General features: G+C 40.6%; 1 protein-coding gene across 1 annotated transcript in view; it reads right to left on the reverse strand.

Annotated features, from left to right (window-relative positions):
- rem2 (RAS (RAD and GEM)-like GTP binding 2) overlaps window positions 1–21,142 on the reverse strand; it is a 43,133-nt gene extending 21,991 nt beyond the window's left edge. The window contains 5 exon segments of the mRNA XM_079651804.1: window positions 64–241; window positions 18,322–18,395; window positions 20,795–20,876; window positions 20,878–21,048; window positions 21,050–21,142. Coding sequence (XP_079507930.1) covers window positions 64–241; window positions 18,322–18,395; window positions 20,795–20,876; window positions 20,878–21,048; window positions 21,050–21,127 — 583 coding nt within the window. The 5' untranslated portion in view covers window positions 21,128–21,142.
- Between the last annotated feature and the right edge of the window lie 2,488 nt (window positions 21,143–23,630).

The raw sequence follows: 23,630 nt of genomic DNA on the forward strand, positions 1-23,630 counted from the left end.
GACAATCGCTGTTCAGGGGGAGGTATGCATGTGGCAGGTACACATTACAAACACTGTACTTACCCTCTGAGCTGATTTCACGGGAGCGGACAAGGTCACTCTTGTTGCCCACCAGGATGATTGGTGTGTGTGGCTGGGACTCCCTGAGGAGGAGGCGGAGCTGGGCGGTGCGGTGGAAACTTCGCCTGTCAGTCACTGAGAAGACCAGAATACACACATCGCACTGTAGAGTGGACAGGTCCTGGGGATACAAAGACACATACACATATTCACAAGAATAAATCAACACGATTCGTTTTGCAAGTAGAGGTCCGACCTGATGACAGCCGTATAGGTGTGGGATGTCAAGTAGCTACAGATCATTTACATCCCATTAAGAAATTGTCCTTGAACCAAAGGGCTCATTAATCAAATGTGATAGAATGGTAAATTGGGTTTCATATAGCCCTTTCCAATTTTTAAGACCCCTCAAAGGGCTTTCACATAAACAAATCAGCATTCACCCAATCACACACACTCATAAAGAGGCTGCCATACAAGGTGTGACCTGCTCAGAGAGACTAACATTCACACACTGTTGCCATGCCATCGGGAGCTAATTGGGGTCAGTAAACTCGCCAGACGTATACATCGATATGATCGGACCCCGACATTCTGCCTGGTAGACAACCACTCTAACTTACAGCAACAGAATGACAGAAACATCTGAAGGGTTTACTTTATTTTGGATTAGAACACTGAGGGTAAATCACAGCATGATGAAGAACTGATTTTGAGACTTCTTTTTGGCGACTCACAGGGGGGTGCAGGCATTTGTTCCCAGTAAAAAAAAGGTGCAGCGGGATTGAAAAATCCCAGAGAGCCTAAACTAAATCTATACTGCCAGGAAGCAAAGACGCAATAAAAAGACTGAGCAAAATGTATTTGTTCATATATTCCTGTTTAGGCGGCACAATGGCCGCAGTCATTTTTAGGCCTGCTTTATCCATTTCCTTCAAACGGTGAAGATTTATTAATGTTGTTACCGGCTGCTAGTTCAACAGTTACTGTATATTTTTGTTCACTTTCTTCATCATGCTGCTTCACACCATGGATGTGTAATTATTTGAATTTATTTGAATTTACTTGTGCTGCTTTTTAATTTAATATGTTAGTCTACTAACTACTTTTGCCTCTTTATCACTGTCCGTCGCTGTTAATCGTTGAAGACACCTTATTATGCTTTTCGGGGATTTTCCATTTCCTGTGTTATATAGGTTTTTGTGCATGTAAATGGTCTGCAAAGGCTAAAATCCCAAAGTTCCCTGCAAACGGAGTTTCTCTCTCCCTGCCTGATACGCCTCCATAACATTGTGACATCACTATGTAACACACTTCTATTGGCTAGAGCTCCAACACATTGTAAGAGACATGCCAAAGGGCGGGATATTTCCGACACATCCGGTTGACCAATCACAGAGCCGGCCAGCTAACCATTCAGAGCAGACTGGGCTCTGGTTTCAGACATAGGGTGAAAAGAGGTGCTGCAGCATAGGCAGTATGAGAAAAATATAGCACTTTTTAAACATTCAAGCATGTAAACAAATATATAGGCATAAAATACAAATATGATAATCTTTTAAACCTGAAAATGTAAACGACGCAACAGATTGTGACCCTCAATGTGTTGGTCTTATGCAACGCTTAAAATAAACAATATATTGAAACTATATTGAAACTGAAACTATATTGATTCCTCCCTGAGTCCTTGTTTTCTTGTGTTGGAGCTTAAAGGACAACAGTGCTAAAGCAAACAGTGGGCACTCAGGTTTTTACCACCGTCCCATGAGAGGACGCAGAGGAGTCTCTGCTTAACTGGACTGTACGGGCGACACACTTTACTTTGAATCTCCTGACCCTTTTAACAGTGTCCACGAAACATCCCACTGGGGCATCTTGTCAAAGAGGCTCACATAGCCCGAGTGGCTCTAGCTGAAACAGCAGCTTAGACTGCCTGGGACCATCTTTGTCCTCTCTCGCTTTCTCAACCTGATTCTATCAGACGCATTTACATTTGACTGAAGTCGGGTGTTAAATAGGTCATGGAAAGTTTCCCCTGGCTAAAGCTTGAGTACAATTTCAACTAAATAATATCATAATATCAAATGAGCCTGGCCAAATCCCTCCCAGCTGATCATTTGTTGACCTTATTATTTATCAGTCAAAGGGTGTGCTAATTTGCTGAGTGATATTAGTAGCAGGGACTTTATGCCATATGGTTTGGGGCTTAGTGAAATGAATTCCCTGTGGTTGTGAACTGCGGAGAAAAATGCAATCCAATTTTGGATTTAAGTCTGAAGCCTGTGGTCATGAGGATTAGGTAGGCACCATTTGTGTCTCACAGTATTGAAGCTTTTTATGTGACTCAATGTCTTTATTCAGAAAAGAACATCCACCTTTCAGATCCTCATGCTCCCCTTAAAGCTGTACCCAATAAAGTTCTTTATGGACAATAAGCCAAATGACCTTTTAGTCAAACATTAAGCTGCTTAACAGCCAGCTGTTTCCCTTTGGAGTAGGATCAACAGGGAAACGGGGTTCAGGGGTAGTGGCTGTACCCGTAGGACAGAAAAGGGGGAAGTGACGTCTGACTCAGAGGTTGCACGGCTGTGGAGAAGAACGTGTTGCCCACATTCTGTTACTGAGTTTAGGCTAGTTAGCTAGCAGGTTTGTTGTTTTGGGTGCAGTCACTTTTGCCTCCACTTGCTGTTCAAATAAATGTTGAAAGAAAAAGTAAATCTGTTTACAGTTCTGTTTCATATGGGTGTTGAGAGATGTATATATAGATTTAGTCCCTTGTTTTGCTCTCAAAGTGCACCAGATTGATGCATTTAACTTCAACATTTAAAAAAAAAAATGTTCCCGGGGGAGCATGCCCCCGGACCCCCCTAGAGGAGGTGAGGTTCACCACCTGCCCACATTCCCTGTTAAATTGTCTCACCCACATTGAGGATGCTTCCTAAGCCCATGTTTTTTTCCATGCGTCAAGTCAGGCAAATTGGGTCCAAATGTTATTGCATCTCCCTGCCTGATACGCCTCCATAACATTGGGACATCACTATGTAACACACTTCTATTGGCTAGAGCTCCAACACATTGTACGAGACATGCCAAAGGGCGGGATATTTCCGACACATCCGGTTGACCAATCACAGAGCCGGCCAGCTAACCATTCAGAGCAGACTGGACTCTGGTTTCAGACATAGGGTGAAAAGAGGTGCTGCAGCACAGGCAGTATGAGAAAAATATAGCACTTTTTAAACATTCAAGCATGTAAACAAATATATAGGCATAAAATACAAATATGATAATCTTTTAAACCTGAAAATGTAAACGACGCAACAGATTGTGACCCTCAATGTGTTGGTCTTATGCAACGCTTAAAATAAACAATATATTGAAACTATATTGAAAATGAAACTATATTGATTCCTCCCTGAGTCCTTGTTTTCTTGTGTTGGAGCTTAAAGGACAACAGTGCTAAAGCAAACAGTGGGCACTCAGGTTTTTACTGTTAACATTAAAATCAATAAATATATGCTGTAACTATTTTGCTCTAGGCAACTCAAAGGCTCAGGTAATGTGATTACTATATGAATAATGGTCAAAAATACCATAAAATGCATAGGGTTTTATGTTAAGTAACATACTTTCGTCGCCGGCCGGCCGATACATGCCGCGCATTAAGTGGGCCTGTCTGTCAATTAATCCCCGGGCCACTTTTTCCTCCCAGTCCGCCCCTGGGTATGAGTCAATGTTATTGTATATTCAACATATACCTTAACAATGACACATATACCTTAACGGTACTTTTTCAAAATTCCTTTGAAGACACATGACTCTGAAAAAATGCCAAAATAGTCTGGTCTGTTGGATATATGTAAGTGGGCAACTGCTAGCTCGCTAACATGTATAACAGTATATGTTAGCAAGCAAGCTGTTTCCTACTTATACAGTACATGTAAATGTTGAAACAGTAACGTTTAAAGTAAAACAGTTACTTATATATGCCAATGTAAAGGAATAGGCATTATGTTAGCTAACTTGCTAACATGTACCTAAACATTAACATATACGGTAGGCCTACTCTTTTAAAATTCCCTTAAATATATTTGAAAGTAAATACGGAAAATGTGTTCCATTGCTGTTGTTGACACTGTCACGTTTTATCTGCCTTAGTTTCCGAGATAACTATTATAAGGTTTTTTTATGTCTTCAACATTGCTTGCTCTTGCATACTCATCATGACCTTTTATAATTTTAAAAGCCTTGGCATCACCACTACTACTTTTAGTTTCTTTGTATCTAGCAATGGAGGTCAGTGGTTTCGAAGAGGTTAAAACAAAAGTAATGTTATCTTAAGTTGGGGCACAATCAATACAAACCATTTTTCTCCTGAAGACAGAAATCTGAAACCAGACTCCACACAGGAACATACATACAGGAACAACCGTTTTATATCCATATGGGTTTTATTGTGAAGCACAGACTGTAACTGTAGTCTTAAATCTAAACTGTTTTATGAGGCAATACAATAAAATAAAGTTTATATTACAGCCTAGATCTCAAAGGCTTTTTACTTGACTTAGCTGTCGATATGCTCAGAGGTAATTCTATTTGAAGCTTTTATCCATCACTTTCCATTGTGTTATTTCGAGAAACTATAACACAATCAAGTTTTATTTAAACTGAAAACACCCCTCTAGAGCCATAAATACTGGTGACTAAATATACAAACATGTTATTCCCACCATATCACTCAATCTCTTTGTATGCATGAGTGCCTGATGCCCCTGTCCTACATCCACAGCCCCTAAGGTAAATCCTTGCCCTCCAGAGAGTTTCAGGCGCCAGAAAAATGCACGTGTCAAGCAGCCAAGTTGTATCGGATGAGACCCTGAAGCAGGAAATTCATAGGGAGCGCCTTGGCACTCTTTCTGTTTGACGGGGCACAGGAAGAGACAGGGAGCAGAGAAAGAAGGAGGGAACGGAGCCATTGGCATGGAAGGAAGCTCTTCCACCTGTCACTGTCTGATTTAGGGGATGAGGAGGATGAGTAGAACAAATAAGACAGAAAGAGAGAGACAGAAAAATTGGGAGGTACTTAGCTTTGTAAGCAAAGAAGTACAAACAGGTAGTTGTCATTGATTTGGAGCGAGTTATTGAGGAGAAAAACTGTGACCACATAAATACACCCCTCTGTGAAAAGGAACAGTGCCAACTCTCTCCCTTTTCCTCTCTTTCTTTCTCTCGGTTAAGCAGCTCCTCTCTGTTGACAGCGAGCAGGCCATCTGTCAATACCTACTCCCCCCCACACACATTCATATGGACCAAAACAAAAGCAAAGCCCATAGAGTCATATACTAATGATATGCAAATACACACAGATTAGTGAGCAATCAGGAAAATACCAATTAAATCATCTTAATAACAACAAACTAATCTGGTTTACCAGGCCATTTCCTGATTGGCCTCCTGCTGTGCATTCCTAAACCTCTAAAACACATTTGAATTAAACAATAATACAATACTTAAGATATCCAGCAGCTGCATAACATGTAAATAAAATGATTAACTAAAATGATTTAAATGCTTTTCCCTTAAACTTTAAATTGCAATACAAAATATGTTATACTTTTAATGTTTCCAAAATCCATGTTTTGAAGTTTAAGAGCCTACAATGATACAATGATACAACAGGGAGCTTCCAGCTTTGTAACTGCAATCTGGGGGAAGGCATTTCCTGTTTACTTCTGATTTGTTTAGTGAAAGAACCCTAGACTGTATATAAATAGTAGCGGAGTCACCATGACAATTTGTGTGTGGTCTAGTGTTTTGAAGCCTTGAGTTTGGCATGTTGGGTTTCACATCTTCTTTTGAATTATCACAAGTGACAAGAAAGACTGACGCAAACCAAACCCTGAATAAGACATTTTTGACCAATTTTCTTTCAACCAAAATGTGACAATGAGTTTTCATGAACTTAAAACACATTATTGGGGTTAAGGATTAGGTTTGGGGTTAGGGGTTTGTTAGAAAACAACAACACCACCGTGGTAGCAACATATCAATTACAAAGTCCAACATTAATAAATGATCATCACGCCGTATGGTGCAACCTTAAACTCATTAGGAAACATTTTACTGTGCTAATAAATCAAGTGAGAAATTGGGCCATTTCCTGGCTTGGGGAATAGATTATATTTAGGTTTCTCGATCAGGACAAAAGAAAAGCCTCTGTTTTTCCTTACAGTTACTTACAATAAGATGTCATCAGATTGCTTGTAAAACAATTTCAATACATTTTTCAAATACAGAACGATCTATTACAAAGCACATGCTTATACATTACAAAAATCGATGTATTAAACTAAAACAGCATTTGAAACTTTACCATTCTGGAAGGTAGGGGGAAAGAAACAGGTTACATTACTTTTGTGATACTTAGAATAGGTTTCTGATTACATTTTGTTTACAGGTTATTAGTAATTGCAATGGATTAAATATTTGAAGTAACCCTCCCAGCCATGGTCATTTTCTCATAGACTTCTATAGAACCAAACTTAACTTTGCAACAAGTGGAGTCGACCCCTGCTGGTTATTAGAAATGATGTCAATCCAAGGCACTTGCGTATTGGCTTCACTTGCGAGATGCAGATGAATTGAAATGCCTATGTGAGTACCATCCAAGATCCAACATGAACATGGATATTGGGGACGCAAATCCAAAATCTGGTGGAAAGCCTTCCCAGCAGAGTAGAGCCTGTTATAGCATCAGATTAATGCTCATAGTTATGAAATATGTTCAACAATTACACAAGGCTATAATGTTCAGATGTCATACATTTTCCCATCTAGTGGTCTAATAATTTAACATCAACTCAGATTATTTAAATGATAAGGCTGGGCTCATTTCACATTGGAAAATATCCTTACCACTGCTGGCTCTATTGAAAGTATGCATACATTCAGTTGCTTTGGGCAACACCTTGGAATGTCTCTGCCAAGTGGTTTATATCGTTGCCCATCTTTTTTTACAACTATCTTATGAACGGCTTTACTTCCAAGAAAATGCCACTTAAAAAATTGCACAATATCCACCTAGCAGGATATTGGCAGCACTCTTCAAAATCGTGCCTGAACATAAATTCAACACTTCGGGACTGTAGTTTCTGGGTTTTTTGGCTTAAATACTGTAAATATCCACAGAGATATATCGGCTGATATACAGTGCAGATGTGATGGTGGAGCTCTATTTACCAGTGTGCTGCAGCTTCTCACTCTGTTTAAACACAGTCTAGGGCAATAATTCAGGCTTTCCAACATGATAAACAGACAGAGACCTTTCTATTCCACCGATTAAAAAAAGGGTCCTAAAGCAGGCTTTCTAAGAACTCATTTTAAACAACTTCCTGTTTCGGGTGCAGATGGAGATAAGAGAAATACATCCAACAAAACCTGACAGAAAGCATGGTTTCCAACCTTGCTTTTATCAATGCCACATACAGATGGAATTTTCTTTTATGGAAGAAGATTTATCATGGTTTGTTCAGGACTAACGTGTTGTGAGAATCTGCAGCTGAGAAGCTATCATTGCATTTGCGGGGGGAAACATTAGATTTTCCTATGTTTCGCTAGCTCCTCATACCACAAAACACATTATACAGACATACATTATCATGCACTCTAAAACATGCTCGCAACGACTTGCTAGAGCCAGGCACAACATCAGTAACCATTAGCAGTGAGGACAATGAATCACTTATCAAGCATCATTTGCATAACATGCTGTGGCTCCGCAAGCACTCTAACTATTATGTCTTCAATTTGAAAAATACAGCATTTGGCCGCATTTGTGTGCACAACATGCTTCCCATTGCCTGAAACACAAAAAGTGTGCTCAAGTAATTTGCTTTTCAGAACAGGATACATAACCAAAGCAGGTTACGGTCTTCACATGGAAACAAAAGGTCGAACACATCCCCTCCTGCTTGCACAAACATCCACAGATAAATACGCTGGGCTAATACTAGCATTTTTCTTTTTAAAAGCTAACAGGTGCTATCACGCATATCTGCTTCTTTGGCTTTTCATCTGTCTGACTGCCTGTCAGAGCAAAATGAAAGAGCAGGCGGATCAATGAAGAGACAGGCGTGATGAATGTAGGGAAGGAAGGAAATACAGGAAAAGGGAAGAAAGAGGAGATGGAAGAGCACCTTGCTCTCGTAGCTACTGTAAGTCAAAATCTGATAATAGGATGACGAGGGTTGGTGCAGATGGAATTAACTGATTAAGTGGGTTTGTTATGTTTCTCTCACTTACTTTTTCTGCACAGAGACAACGCTTCCCTAAGGAAATATATCACCAAGACCATCTGGCCTGCACTGGCTAACACACATTCATGACACACACACACAAACACAGACACACACATACACACACACATACACTATGTAAGCCAAGCACAATGACCAAGAATGACCACATCAACACAAAGAAACTCAGCTGACCTAACAGCACAGACATGGTACAACGTGCAGACTATTGCATGCCATGACTCCCAACCACCCCCCCCACACACACACACACACACACACACACACACACACACACACACACACACACACACACACACACACACACACACACACACACACACACACACACACACACACACACACACACACACACACACACACACACACACACACACACACACACACACACACACACACACACACACACACACACACACACACACACACAGGAGGGTGGTGTAGTTAGCGTCACAGCATGACCCAGATACAGGCTTTAATACGACGGCATGTGGTGCCTCCACCCTGCTAAAGTGTTCATTAGCAAATCCCAGAATCCCTACCAGTCCCAGCGAGGCTGTTCTGTAGTTGTTTTCTGACCCACCTATTGAGGGAGGATAAACAAGGATTACCTCCAGGTCAAGAGTATTACTTTAAGTTATTAACCTTTTGTGTTGGGTCACTGATCGTAAAGTTGTGTCCTAATTTGAAAACACAAACAAACTCGAATGTAACCCTTTTACTGGGTTCTAGTATGTTTCTCCCTCCAGTGCTTTGAACTGTACACATGGGGACTACTCAGGTTCAACCGTATTACTGTTGCAGTTTGAGTTGTACAAGTTGTAGATAGGAGTTTGAGGAAAAGTTTGTTATTAAAGATGTCAAAGTTCTGGGTGAATATTTAGCAGAATTGTACCATGTGGATAAATACTCTCACTAGATTTTCTTGATGAGACTTAACAAATCACAATAAAACAAACAAGATTAAGCCACATTTAAATGCTAAAAGTCTCTTTAGGGTGCTAACAATCCTAGCAATATTATCGGATGCAGTGTTTCCCACAGATCTGAAATATACTTGGGGGGGTGGTGGTAGCGGGAGGGGGGGTTGAGGTGACGTGCCTTTGTGACGTGCAACAACATTAACATTAACAAAGCCTTTCTGTTGGTCGCTTGTTAGCAGACCCTTCACGCGATGGCAGAGCGAACAGGTACAGGCAGGGCCCTATAGTTTAAATCTACTACCCACTAATAACATGGTTATGTTGATCTGTGCTGGTTCCCTCACGTCCAGGAAGAAGTTTAAAGAATAAGAGACGATGGAGTCTCTGAAAAGGGTCAAATTGGTTACTTTAATTAAGTAGCGTGGTAATGAAACAAACAGAGGTGTAGTGGGACATAACAGCTGTGTGTCCCGTTGGTGTAGGGGTGAAGAGAGAGAGAACAACGCTCGCCCGCTATCTATATATCCTCCGTTGGCTCCTCCTCTCATGGATCCAGCTGGTGCCGGGGGTCCTCCCACCGCTATCTTCTATTTCCGATATTGCGTAAAACAGAGGATTTAACCCTTATACAATGTCTTCTCTTCATTGTATAACTCCACACGCCTTTTCTCCTCATACTCTCTTTCATGACTTTTTATTTAATGCATTTTAACGGCTGTAATCGTTGTTAAAGAGCATCTTGCAGGTTGTGTTTTTTTCTACATTTATGCTTAAACTTGCTTGAAAATTACAATAAAAAAAGTGAATGTAGGATTTGATATGTTTTACGAGACATAAGGGCAGGAATTCAGAGGGAAAGGAGCAACTTTGAGCTCTGCTCTTAAAGGTCACATGTCATGCTTGTCCGGTTATTACCCGTCCCCTTGTGTGTTATGAAGGTTTTTCTGCATGTAAACGGTGTGCAGAGTCAAAACCCTCAAAGTACACCCTGTAGCGAGTAAAACTCTAAAACAGAAAATACCTCCCCAAAACGCCTCGTTGGTGAAACGTCATCATGACGTCATCATCCATTTGATTCTTCCGGGTACGTGCTTACGAAAGCACGTACCCGGAACTAAATGGGCCAATCCGCGGAGCCGTTACGTTAAGCCCCCGCTGATTGGTCCAAATTGACCAATCCATACACACACAATCAGTGAAGGCAGCCCTGCTGATTTCCACTCCCTGCTGCAGGCTGATAACAGACAGTTGGGATCGCGCGAAATTCTCTCTGCAGACCCATTCTCACAGTGTTTATCAACCTATAAACCTTTTTCTACTCAATATCAAGCCACACTTATTGTTTTTATTTCGGCTGTGACTTTGTGTGTGTTCAGGTTGAGTTTGGCTGTGTTTGGCTGTGTATCGCTAAACAAGGAAATCACGGGGGGGGAGCTGCAGCGAGCCGTTTAGTTGAGAAAGTGAATACTGCTGAATACACATACTTTACAGAGATGCTGTATGCGAAACTAATGTGAGTTTGGAAAATTGCACAGTATTTTTCTATTTTAGTATACCTCAACAATGGAATTATGATCAGTGGAAATGGCCATGAAATGTGACATTTAAAAACGGCTTTTTTTTCAGGTCATACGTCAAACGCGTCATATTACATCACAAAGGGTAAACATCTCCGCTCTCTGACCGCGGGTATAGTTAGTAGTTGCGTTGAGTAGAGCGGTTGTGTTTTAGTGAGCTGGTATTTTTCGGTAGTTTTACATTGTATTTCACCATTTGTAATCATAGTGCAGTATTGTGTTTGTGCAGGTTGCACAAATACCAGCCTGTCAGTACATCGAGTCCACAGTTTCCATCACGGGAAAAGGACCGGAGCTAGCGTTCGTACCTGGGTGCGTTGTGCATCCACCTCCCTGCAGCACATACTCTCCACAGCTTTATCAGGAAACCGTATTACATCTCTCTCCCCCCCTTCGCTGCTCTCTCTCTCTCCCCTCCGGTACACGGCACCGTAAGACATAGTGTGGAGTTGCATTAGGTAACGCTGTGGTGGCTGTACTGCTCCAGCCGTCTCCTTTGTGTTTGTTTGTTTCCCCCTGTCTGTGTTGTTTGTGTGTGCGTGGTGGCTGTCACTCCTGACTCCCGGCTCAACCTCCACTCACCTGCTGCAATCAGCTGTGCACCCTCCCCGACTACACGCCTGCTTTCCATCAAGCCATTTACAACGACATATCAACGGAGGCTCCACAACCTTTCTCCGCCAGATCGTCAAGTATCAGCCGTATCTCGCGTCTCCCCTCCGGTACACAACACCGTAGTGTGGAGTTGCATTAGGTAACGAGAGATACGGCTGATACTTTCGCATTAGTTTCTGTTATGGATCAGTGTCAACAGTCCTGCCAGTAACGTTACTATATTATCAATGCTACTTTAGTTATAGCCTGATATATGATAGCTAACTTCACAATGTTGTGATGTGAAGTTAGCTAACATTCTGTAGCTAACGCCGGTCACTTACCAAGATAGCTGCCCAGTTCTCCACTGGTTCTCCTCACACCACAGCTGAATTTCTCTCCGATGGCCGTTATTTCTTCTAATCCTTGGCTGCTCCTGGTCTCTTGGACGCCTAGCAGGCTCATAATTATAAGGTTGTGGTCCGTCATATGCATTCGAATATTCATGTTCAACTTCTTCTGTGTCTTCCGTGTCGAAACTAGCATTGGGATCCATGTTTATTAATACGTTACACCGGCCGCTCTCCCCCTTGTTTCCCCCATGTTACGTCACATGCGGGAGGTCAGGCTTTTTTATGCGGAAGTGAACATTTCTTACAAAAACGACGCCAGATGTCACTGTAGTGTATATTTCTGTATATTTTTGGGAAAATCTAGTGTATTCATCATTTTCCTACACATTTATTCACAGGTTTCTTTAACCTGGAAGTTGCTCTTTAACATAAAACCGGAAGTTAACGTCACTGTTGATATCCGGAAACATCCTCCGGTAAAGCTTTTCAAAATAAACTTTTAGCAGCAACGTTAGCCACAGACGAATGCTAACCAGAAATGTTTTCAGAATAAAACAGTTTTAAGCTTACTGTATGTTTAAACTAAATTACGTCATTAAACATTGATTTTAATTTCTTACAGTTACTATTTAAAAAAAATGGTAAATGTATTTAGGAAACCTATCCATGTGATCTTAAGTGGAGGTGGACCTCAAATCCTCTAGTGGGGCCCGGGGGCATGCTCAGAATTCCAATAGCTTACCATTAAATGACGGACATACCTTTCTGTCTCTTGTTTTACAAATCAGATATTAATGTGTAGAAGTAAAACATGTGAAATAATATAGCAATATCCTGTAAAATTATGTGAAAACATGAATAAAACTACACATCTTCAGATGTTATGCATAAGTTTCCTACACTAATAATACAAAGTTATTATGGCATTGTATGCTGTGTGTACCTTGTGTGCACCGCCTAGTGGTTAAAGCATGTTATTTAATATATTTTTTTATATGTTATATTTGATGAAAAAAATATTAAGAGTAGATACTTTCATAGGGGGAAAGTAGAAGGTCAATGATAGAAATATAGAATATAAAAAATCAAGAAGATACTAAGTGATCTCTACAATAAAACCGTTTCGTGCTGGATTTGCAAAGATATTAATATGAGGATGTGCAAAACAGACAAACTAATTAACCTTTATTTAAACATTAAAGAATACTTTAGGTTAAGGTCTTCTTTTAAATAAGAAAAAAGCTTTGGGGGTATCTAGATAAATATTAAGCCTGACAAAGTACTTAACGTCTAATATATTGCTTTCCTGCAATGTTAACTATGTTGAAGCACTTATTTTAACTGATATTATACATGTGTATTATACTCTTATAAGATGTATGATAGTATAAGAAATGTGCAGAATATGACAGTTTAATGGTGGAGGTATACACACATATTGATAGATGTCTTGCGCTGTTGAGGAACCTGCGACCCAAGTTTTTCATTCATTGCATAACTACACCTATATGATATGTCAATAAATCTAGAAAATCTTGAAATCTTGAAAGGGATGTGCAAAATAGCCATTATATACAGTCTTTAATGAACTATTAGTAGAGAATAACGAGTAATGATATGCTTTATAGGGATCTGCAGATAAATGTTTAGTCTTCTCAAGAACCAACTATCAAATATCTTTCCTGATTGTTGGCACTTGACAATCACCTTCCCTGAATTTTACTTTTACCTCTGAATTGAAGTGGAGTAGAATTACAAAGTAACAATGAGCTGTCATGTGGGTATAATGCTGCCCATTATTGACACAAGCAATTTTCACCCATTTATTAATTATATGTTTTAAATTTGATAACACCAATGTGTTTAATACCGGCAACTTCTAATTGTGGGAAAAACGAAAACGTTCCCAGTAGGGACGTCCCATAGAACATTTTGCGAAACACAATAGCCAGCATTTGTAGTTCTGGGGGGGGGGGGGGGGGGGGGCTGGTCCCGTTCGAGTCCAGTTTTGGATAGTCTGCCGTGGTTTCGTTCCATTTGAAAGTGCTGTTTGACGCTCGGCGTAACCTTGGCGCACTGCCACTCCAACATCCAATCCCGGAGCTTGAAGATTGATCATGGGGTTTGTCAGGCAAAGGGACTGTAGTCCCAAACGATAGCTGAGGATTATGGGTAGTGTAGTGTCTTCGGCCATCCTAAACTCAGAAATATTTTTCGGATTTCCTATCGCATTAACACCATATCCCAACGTGCATTGCGGCTAAAACATCAAATCACCAAGCTTAAACCATAGCTGAGGATCTTGGGTAATCAGTTCAGTGGCTGTGTATCATGCTGTGTATCGCAATGATGCTAGAAATGTCCCACATAGGCCTACGTCTGTTTCCGGTTATTTTATTTTTGAAATTCAGTTCCTGACGGATGCCAAAAAAAGCCAGAGACTATACAATTAAACAAATAAATAAAAACAAGGATAATTGTGTGTTATTGTTGAGTAAATAACAGTGTGTTATTTTGAAAAGAATAACAAATTAGAGGGAAAAAAAGATTTTAAAAATAAAGATTTCAGTATTCTGAGGCTCTGAGCCCCATTTCTTTTCCTCGCGGATGGCAAAAAAAGTCAGACATTATACGATTTAAAATAAAAACAATAATCATAGCTTGATATTGAGTAAGAACATGTTTTTATGAACCACACAGCTTCCGGTCTTCCAAGTCCCGAACGGACAAAAAGACGTAGTGCACATACTGCCAATAGAAATACATTGCCTTTAAAACTTTAGAACTAGTATGGATACATTAAGTGCTCAGGCCCCTTGAAGGATTTCAATTATTTAGCTGTAGCTAGCTGCATTGTCATTTCAAATTGGTAAGATTGCTTTGCTAACAAATCATCTGCCTGTTAAAACAACTTAAACTGTCTAAGATGTTTTAACAGACACAAGGCAGATCATTTTGTGATCATTTGATTATGATTTTAGCTGTCTAGTTTTTCTGAGCTGTTTAGTTTGTCAGTTCTCAGCTTGGGTAATCCACCTGAACTAGTAAACTCAATTTCACTTGAAAAGGATTTTGATATGTATCCCTTCAACAGAATGCAGCATATAGGTTTTCCATGTTGTGGTTTTGTTTCACACAAAATTGAGCAGTGACTCCCAGCAGAGATGAAAACCAACACAACTGTTAAGGTATAATAGTTTATGTGGATTAGGGCATGACATGAGAAGATGTGGTCCAGAGCGACTCTCATAAGGCTGCAAGATAGCATAACAGGAAGCAGGGAAAATATCCAGGGAAAGAACCCCTGGAGACACTCCAAAAATGTCTCTCTCTCTCTGCTTCAATGGATGACCAAACAGTGTTTTTCTTCCGTCCTAATCAGGCGAAAGAATGTGGTCAAGCAGCAATTATCTTCTTCCAAATGACGTCCTGGACTATTTCTTTAATTTGCTTTATAATAATAAATGATCCTGCCCTACGGGGGTAGCAGCAAGTACACATATATACAGAGATGGCCTACATTTTTACAGGCCCAAGGCTGCACCTTTTTGTATTCTTTGATAAATATTTTAATTTTAAGCTATCAAATAATAATGGCAACTGCTGAACTGGCTCGAGTTCAGAATAAATCAAGCAAATGCATGGCACAGAAGAACACACATTACAGTTAAAAAGGGTGATCTGGATCTCCTTCTTTATTCCCTTCAAACAGTCTTATTTAGCGATATATTACACAAACAATGTCAGACTGAAGGCAAAGGACAGCATAGGCAGGCTAGGTCAAGGCCAAGATGCCAGTGTTTCTATTTTGGGGAAAATGGATTACTTATTTAAATCGTGCAACGCTTGTGACTTCAGCAGAATACACGACGTACCAGAGTCTGGCTCAGCAGACTCTCAGCCTTCTGTGCATGTGTGTGCTGGTGTGCTTAACACATATGACCAGGCAGATGGGAGAGTCAATCTCTGGGCACATCACGATTCTGATTCAGAGCGCCACAATGCAATTGGAAAAACAATTGTTATGAGGCTCAACATTTCCAAGTTTTTGGGATTTTCTTTATTTGATTTATTTGTTCTAATGTTGCAAGCTCTATCTGTTCCAGTGGTGATTTTCTCTGCTAGACCTCAAGTAACTGACTAATGGAAGCGTCAGCAAAATGCCTTTCCTCTGTTTTCACCACACCTAAAGCGAGTGCAGTTGCCATTTGTCATGGATTACGTGTGCCGTTACACCGGGGTAGTTCTCACTGTTTCCTGATGTCCAATAGTCACCAGTCAGTGCAGGAGTACATGTAGCTTGCGCTGATTCATCCGCTTCCTTTGTCTTTTCACTGCCACGCAATTCATTGTATACTCCATGATGGAATAATGGAAGCAATTGTGGGACAAACTTGGTAATGTGATGAGTTTGTGTAATTTTTAAGAATCACTACGCTGTCTGCAAAGTGCAAAACACGCAACACCGGCCGGAAACATTACCATTAGGAGATAGCGCTGAAATTAGTTTTCGTTGTGCTTTCAGCTGTTTTGCAGCATTTTTTACTTGCACCTTTTTGTATTTGTAGCGTTTTGTTTATGCAGCCCTTTCGGTAAAGTTGATTTCGTCAATTGGTGAATGATTTCTAAATGCTGTGCATGTGTTGTCAAGTTCTTAAAGATGTTTTTTTCATTGCCACCGGTCAGCCACCGTAGTTTCCAGATTAATAGCGAGGGTTAACGCGTTAACGCTGACAGCCCTTCTTTCGGTAAAAACCTGTCCTCTTTTGGTGTCATATTTGAATACAGAGACAAAAAAAACTAATTCTGTACACCGTAAGTAACGGGACATTTGTGTTCTGTCTTAATGTGCTGCTGCATTTATTTGGGGACAAACTGCCAACTTAACTCTTTAAACATGTGCTTCAATTCACAACTTCACCACCAAAAACAACCCCGTAAACTGTCTCTCGTCCACTCCCATTGCATTCTCTGGAACTCTCAATCTCTCTTTAACCATACTACTCACCCCCTATTCAAACCCCCCTATACCAAAGGTTTTCTTGTATGCACTTTGACACGCGGAGTCAATATACTGTATTTCTGCACACAAAGTAAGCTCTACCTGTGATTTGTAGTGCTCCCCTCTCTGCACCGCAGTTGGGGAGGTTATAGTTCCAGCTGGACCTTGATGTGTCAATCAGCTGTGAGTCAAGCCACAAAGCACTTGAAGGGACAATCACTGAGTGTGTATGTTACAGTTTTTCATCTTTTTTGGCAGTTTGTATAGCAAGGGAATGACGAGGCGTGGATCGGCCTGGACAGAGAACACAAGACGCCCCACAGCCAAAGGAGTTGGATGTTGACTGTTGTAGCATCATCTCATGTGAGAGTGACTGAGTAAGTCAGCCCTGTATGTGTGTGTGTCTTTGCATGTTGCTACGGCAACCCTGGCTCATGGGACTTGTGGTTACTGCCGTGCCAGTCCTGGGCCAAAACAAATGTTAGGCAGCTGGACAACATCTGTGTGTACACCTGTGGGAAGGTCTTCACCTGTGTGTCTTTTATCCATGGGCCTTTCAACTGAACATCATGAGAATGAATTGGTGGAGGATTTAGGTCGCTTTCCAGCCCTCTCTGCCGCATCGCCCCCCCCGCCCCCCCTCCAGCGGGCAGCAAGATCTGAAGATTATGACAGCTGCAAGAAGGAAGGTCAACAAAATTGGGGGCTAGAAAGGGAGCAGAGAGATTACATAAAAAGTAAGGAAGTGAAGAAATTAACTAGCTTTCAGGGGAGTTCCCCCAGGGCGAAATGTATCTGCGTGTGAATAATTTAACCTTACGAGGAGAGCCCCATAAGGCCGAGTGGACATCTGGAATGAGATGCATTAGAGATGAGGATCTACCCTACACACTAATTAGAGTGCTTGCCTGTTCCATCACATTATTAGAAGGCATTAGCATGTGCACACTTTGAATTTCGCACAATGTCGTAAGTGTGACAAGGAGCTTTTTTGACAAGCTTTTATTGCTCCCCGCTTCTGCTCTCGCTCGGTTATTCCTGCTTAAAAAAACATCGCCACAGGGCAGTATTAACTCTCTCCCACTGTTTCGCTCAAGAGGAGAGCCACGGCAATTTTAGCCCTCGCCAAATGTTCTTGTTAGAACAAGACTGTAGATTTGAATAGAAACAAGTAAAGTTTACAACAGAGCGGTTTCCCACTTTTACGAATGAGAAAGCTTCAAAAAGATGCTCCTGCAGGAATCCCTGTACAGTGTAGCACACACAAGCACTTCAAAGAAAACGTACGAACACACTCTCCTCACACTTCAATACACACAAATCATTTGCCCATCACAGGAATGGAACAAGTGTCTCCCAGTTAAACAGGCAATGAATGTCAAAGAAGATGAAGTGAATGGTGGCTTAGAGAGAAAGGAGTCAAGAGAAGACAGACACTCAGTCTTAACCATAAGAAAAAAGAGAAAAAGTGCCTGAAGCACAGAGTCAGTCACTCACCGGTTTCCAGTTGTCGAAAATTATGAGTTTGCTGTCCTCGTCATCCACTGTCACTGAGCACTCGTATCCCTCTCCTGTAAACAAATACCCATATCAGCACAGATAAACACCACACTGCCATGAAATCGTAGGAGCACTATATATTGAGATACAAAAATAAGACCTAGTATAACTGCAATATGAACTGAAGCAAATGGCATTGGTCCTAACTGCTGCCTGAGGATGTTGATAAATTATTTTGACTGTGATCTAAAATATCCTTGACCTTCTTATGGCCCATAAATCAGTTTCATGTCAAAATTGGGGCCAAATGATGTTTTTGGAAAGTGTTCCTGCAACCAATTACAGACATCTGCTACTCAGTTTAAGGAGGGCAATTTTATCTCAACATTTTTGTACCCCAATTTGAAGGATACGCCTGATATTCTTTATTATTTTTGTAAACAAACCCTATTGAAAGAAAACCCAAACCAACAATGTTTTAGCCATTTGTTTTACCCTTTACAAATGTTAACTTAGTTTTAACCTACTTTTTTTCCCAAAGATGTACATTGGGGGGCATAACCACATATTGTTCATCCTTAAATACTCAGTTATATTTGAATAAAAAATAATGAAATTCTTTTCTAACATAAGTACATTTGTGTGGGACTATTTTCAGATGTGGATTCATACATTTTATGAGATATCAGGCTATGACTAAACACATCGTAGTTGTTAATAAGATCAATGTGTTGTTGACACTATAAAACAATATACATTTTAAGCCAAAAAGGGTCGTACTTAAAAATGGTTGTTGTTCATTTAATTGCATCGATTTCCTTAGAAAAGAAACTACCTTTAATTGCAAGGCAGCTCTTAAAACACACATTAACCCAAAATAGCTTGAAGTAGATTGGAAAAACCAGTATGATAAATTACAAGTCTATTTTAAGACACAAGCATGCCACATCTCCTGTGGTTAATCACGGCTTGCTGTCTTATCCTGGTAATTACTTGGTGTGGGCACATATTGATTGATGAGTTGTAAACCCACTCACTGCGCTGATACGTTGCTGGAGCTTCTGGTCAATACTATCAAAAAGTGCTAATTAAATAGGTGTTGATTAGTGTTTGTTTTACACTTTGCAATGTTGTATGTGTAGTTTAAAGAATAAATTCACACTTAGCTGAAATGTATAATAATGATGCCAGGACATCCAAGCTTCTTGGATGAAAGTGCTTTTTTGTCCATTTATGATGCATGTATCCAAGAGTACTACATGTGCAGATATGAATACTGTATAACACGAGTCAGGGGCAAGTCAGCTCGATGCATGAGGGAGGGTAGACGTCTCTTAGTGTCACTGACTCATTGATTGGCTGGTTGAGGCTGACAACACATTACACTGGTTGTTGCAGTGAGCTGTGACTGACAGAGGCCAAATCAAGGCTGTTTATATAAGCTTTGAAGGAAAATATACCCGCGGCAGGATATAAGTTATTTGTTTTGTTGCCCAGAAGGTAGATGAGAAGATTGATTGATACCATTTTCACATCCGTCTTTTTAATATGAAAGCAGCTAACAGTTAGCTTAGCTTACCGAAAAACTGAAACGTGTTGGAAACAAAATGCTAGGCCTTGTTAAGAGGTTGCATATAAAAATCCATTCACTTATCAATACCACTTAAAGGTGGGGTAGGTACTTTTGGAGAAACCAGCTTGAGTGCGCTAGAATTTGAAAATACACAGCCGGAACATACACTTCCTTACAGAGCCCCTCCTCCAACGAACGCGCACATGACCAATGAGGGCACGAGATAAGTTTGTGCACAGATGGAAGGCTGACAGGCAGGTAGGCCATCCAGTTATTTTGGTCGTGCTTTTTACGGTACTACGGCTTCCACAAATTATATTGTTTTATGGTTTTTTTGTCAAAGCACTTAAGATATTCATTGCTATCTGGATGTTAAGAGCATTCCATGGAATATAACAAAAAGTGTATCTCGAGCCGGTTTCTCAAACTTACCTACCCCACCTTTAATGTCTGCACTCTATATGTAATTTGAAACAGCAGCTAGTTAGCTTAGCTAAACCGGAAACACAAGGAAACAGCTGGCTTGGCCTTGTGCCTAGTAAACTTTTTTTTCTTCTTTTTAACAAGTTGATAAGTAGTTTTCAGAGGGGCTGGAAGGCAGATTTTGGGCTTTGGACTTAGCCAGAATAGATGATTCCCGCCGCTTCCAGTTATATTGCTAAGCTAAGCTAACCAACCCCTTTGCTCAATCTTCACATTTAGCGTAGGGACGTGGATGTAAGTTATTTGAATCTTAACATCAAACTCTAACTGCAAGGAATTCTGACTGTTTTAAATCCACACTGAGTGCCTAAATGAATTGTTTCTTGGGACTTATTATAAACGGGTTTGCCGAGGCTAACACAGGTGCACATTCACACAAAAACACACTCCACCAATCCCAATCCAAGTGTTTACCACATGCTTGTGTTTCAGAGTCTATAGACAGGGATCTGTCCGACTGCCCGGCCAGAGATAAGGCTAGCGACGACTTGCCCACAGCCATTCTGTCCAAGGAGCACTATCCTTAACGCCCCACTGTGGCTGTTGAAAGCCGACTGGGCGACTGCTGATTGGCTGAAGGACTCATCCCGAGGCACCGCTGTGTCACTGATGGGCAACGTGATGGGCTCCTCACTGCCAGGGATCCAATCACAGTCCTCAGACACAGCCTTCTTCCCTCCGCAGCTGGTGTTTCAGAGGTAAGGGTGTGCTTCCACGTCGGAGGGGAGGCGCCGTGGTGAGAAACATAGTGTACTAGAATGAAACGAGACACATAAGAGAAGACGTGTTGGACTAGAAAAAGGGACAGTATATACATTTTCCAAGAGGTTAAAAACAGGCTGCAGATTTACCTGTAACAATGTTTATTCTGGTTATTGTTAACACTGAATAATGGGGGAAGGGTCTTTCTACTGTGTGTAAAGGGGAGGGAGGTGATAACAGTGGAGGTGAGTCAGATAAGTGGCAGTGTGAGTGGAAGATGCCGAAGAAGATTCAGAGCGTGTCAAAAGGAAATCTACGAGAATAACAGGCAGAAGACAGCAAGTTGATAAAGACAGAGATAGAAGAGGGACATAATGTAAGAAACACAGGGGAGGGGGAGAGAAAAAGAGGCTGCAGCTGTGTGTAATGAGGGTATGCATGTAAGTGCAGGTGGCTATATACTGTACTGTACAATGTGTACATAGTGACCTCCGCATGAATTCACATGAAAATGGGTCAGAAACATAAAGCCTTGATCTCGATCTGGAACAATAGTTTGGCTGAGAGAAGTGTATGTGTGCACGTGCGTAACAGTGTGTGTGTTTGCAGCCACAGCAGGTCAACCATAGACGACCCTCATCAATATTAATGCAGCAATTAATCTAGCTCCACTAGCACCCCTGGGCTTCTGTGGCCCAGCGCCTGCCTGTGGAAACGCTGAGTACAGGAGCTAAATTAAAGGCTATGACTATATAATGGAATCCATTTCAGCATCACCACAAAGGAGAGCCGCACAAATTAAAATGAACCCATTAAACATCTCTCTGACACAGTTTAAACACAAACTGAAAGTAATAAACTCTTCAAGTAAGGATTTACCTCAGAGCTGTGGTATTGATTTGTTACAGTAGATTGTAAAAACTGCTAAGTTCCCAAAGCAAAGACATGACATGCTTCTGCTTTGTTTAATATCAGTTTTTTAAATACTGAATCGATATCATAATGTAGCATTCGTACAATTTCACAGTAATATGCAGTATGTGTAGAATATAATCCTATAATATATCACATCAAAGTATTGTTTAATACAATGGTATAATATCATGTACTGAAATACAGTATTATAGTATAGTACACTACGGTATAGTATAAAATAGTATAGTTAACATTATAGTATCATATACAATATAGCATACTGTTGTATAGCACAGTAATGTGTAATGCAGTATTCTATGGTGCAATATAGTGTTGTGTAGTATGTAGTGCAGTACTTGACTGTTTAGTGAAGTATACTTCAGTGCCTTATAACACAGTTTAGTGTGGTATAGCATGTGTTGTGTAGAAAAATACACTATAATATAGTATACTATAGTATAATATTATAGTATCAATACAGTATTATTAATAGTATTAGTATAGTGTGTAGTATAGTCAAGTGTGGTATAATGAACTAAAGTGTTGTGTAGTATAACATAGTAGTCTATAGTATAATGTAGTGTGTTGTATTCTCCAATATTGTGATACTGTAAACTATTGTAGGAATATATTATAATACAGTTTAGTATAAAATAATATAATGACGAATAGAATAGTGCAGTATAGTATAGTGTGGTTTAGTATATAAGAATAAGTGTAGAGGTGTAGAGTAATATAGTGCAGTGGAGGTGTGGCTGCCTGTGACATTTACACACACACACACACACACACACACACCACACACACACACACACACACACACACACCCACACACACACACACACACACACACACACACACACACACACACACACACACACACACACACACACACACACACACACACACACACACACACACACACACACACACACACACACACACTCGGGTGTCTCAATTAGGTTAATTGAACGAGCTAATCAATTAAGCATGGCCTTTAAAGTCAGCTGCGCTCAGGGGAGCTATATGAGCAGAGAGAGGAAACCCTGACCGCTCTGCCAGAGAGTCAGGGGTTAATCTCGTTCTCTCGCAAGGCTGTGGAGAAACTAGGGCAAACAACAGTGCACAATTCAAAATTAATACTACAGGCAATGTTTTTGATCCCACCAGTGTAACAGGCCAAATACACTCTCTGCTTCGGTACCAGCTAAAGCCTAGTTATATCAGATGTTTTGCATTGCCATGCTACTCTATTGCTCATTATAATTCATTTTGGAGTAAGGCATTTTTGGAATGAAATGGTCCACAAAGTGAAAAACAGATACCATGACACTCATCAACCTAACTATAAAGTCGCCATTGTGTAGCACAGACACACTGGAAGTATGTGTTTAAAAAAAGAAAAAAATATCCTGAGAGTATAACAGAATGCTCCAAATCCAAAACGGAATTCCTACACACACAGGGAAAAGTGTGCTGCACAAAAACAATGATAAGATCTCTTGCTATTCTCTGCATTGGAGGCGGGTGTGTGTGGTTGTGTGTGGTTGTGTGTGTGTGTGTGTGTGTGTGTGTGTGTGTGTGTGTTGTGTGTGTGTGTGTGTGTGTGTGTGTGTGTGTGTGTGTGTGTGTG

Source organism: Notothenia rossii, assembly GCF_949606895.1.
Source record: "Notothenia rossii genome assembly, chromosome: 9".
NCBI lineage: Eukaryota > Metazoa > Chordata > Actinopteri > Perciformes > Nototheniidae > Notothenia > Notothenia rossii.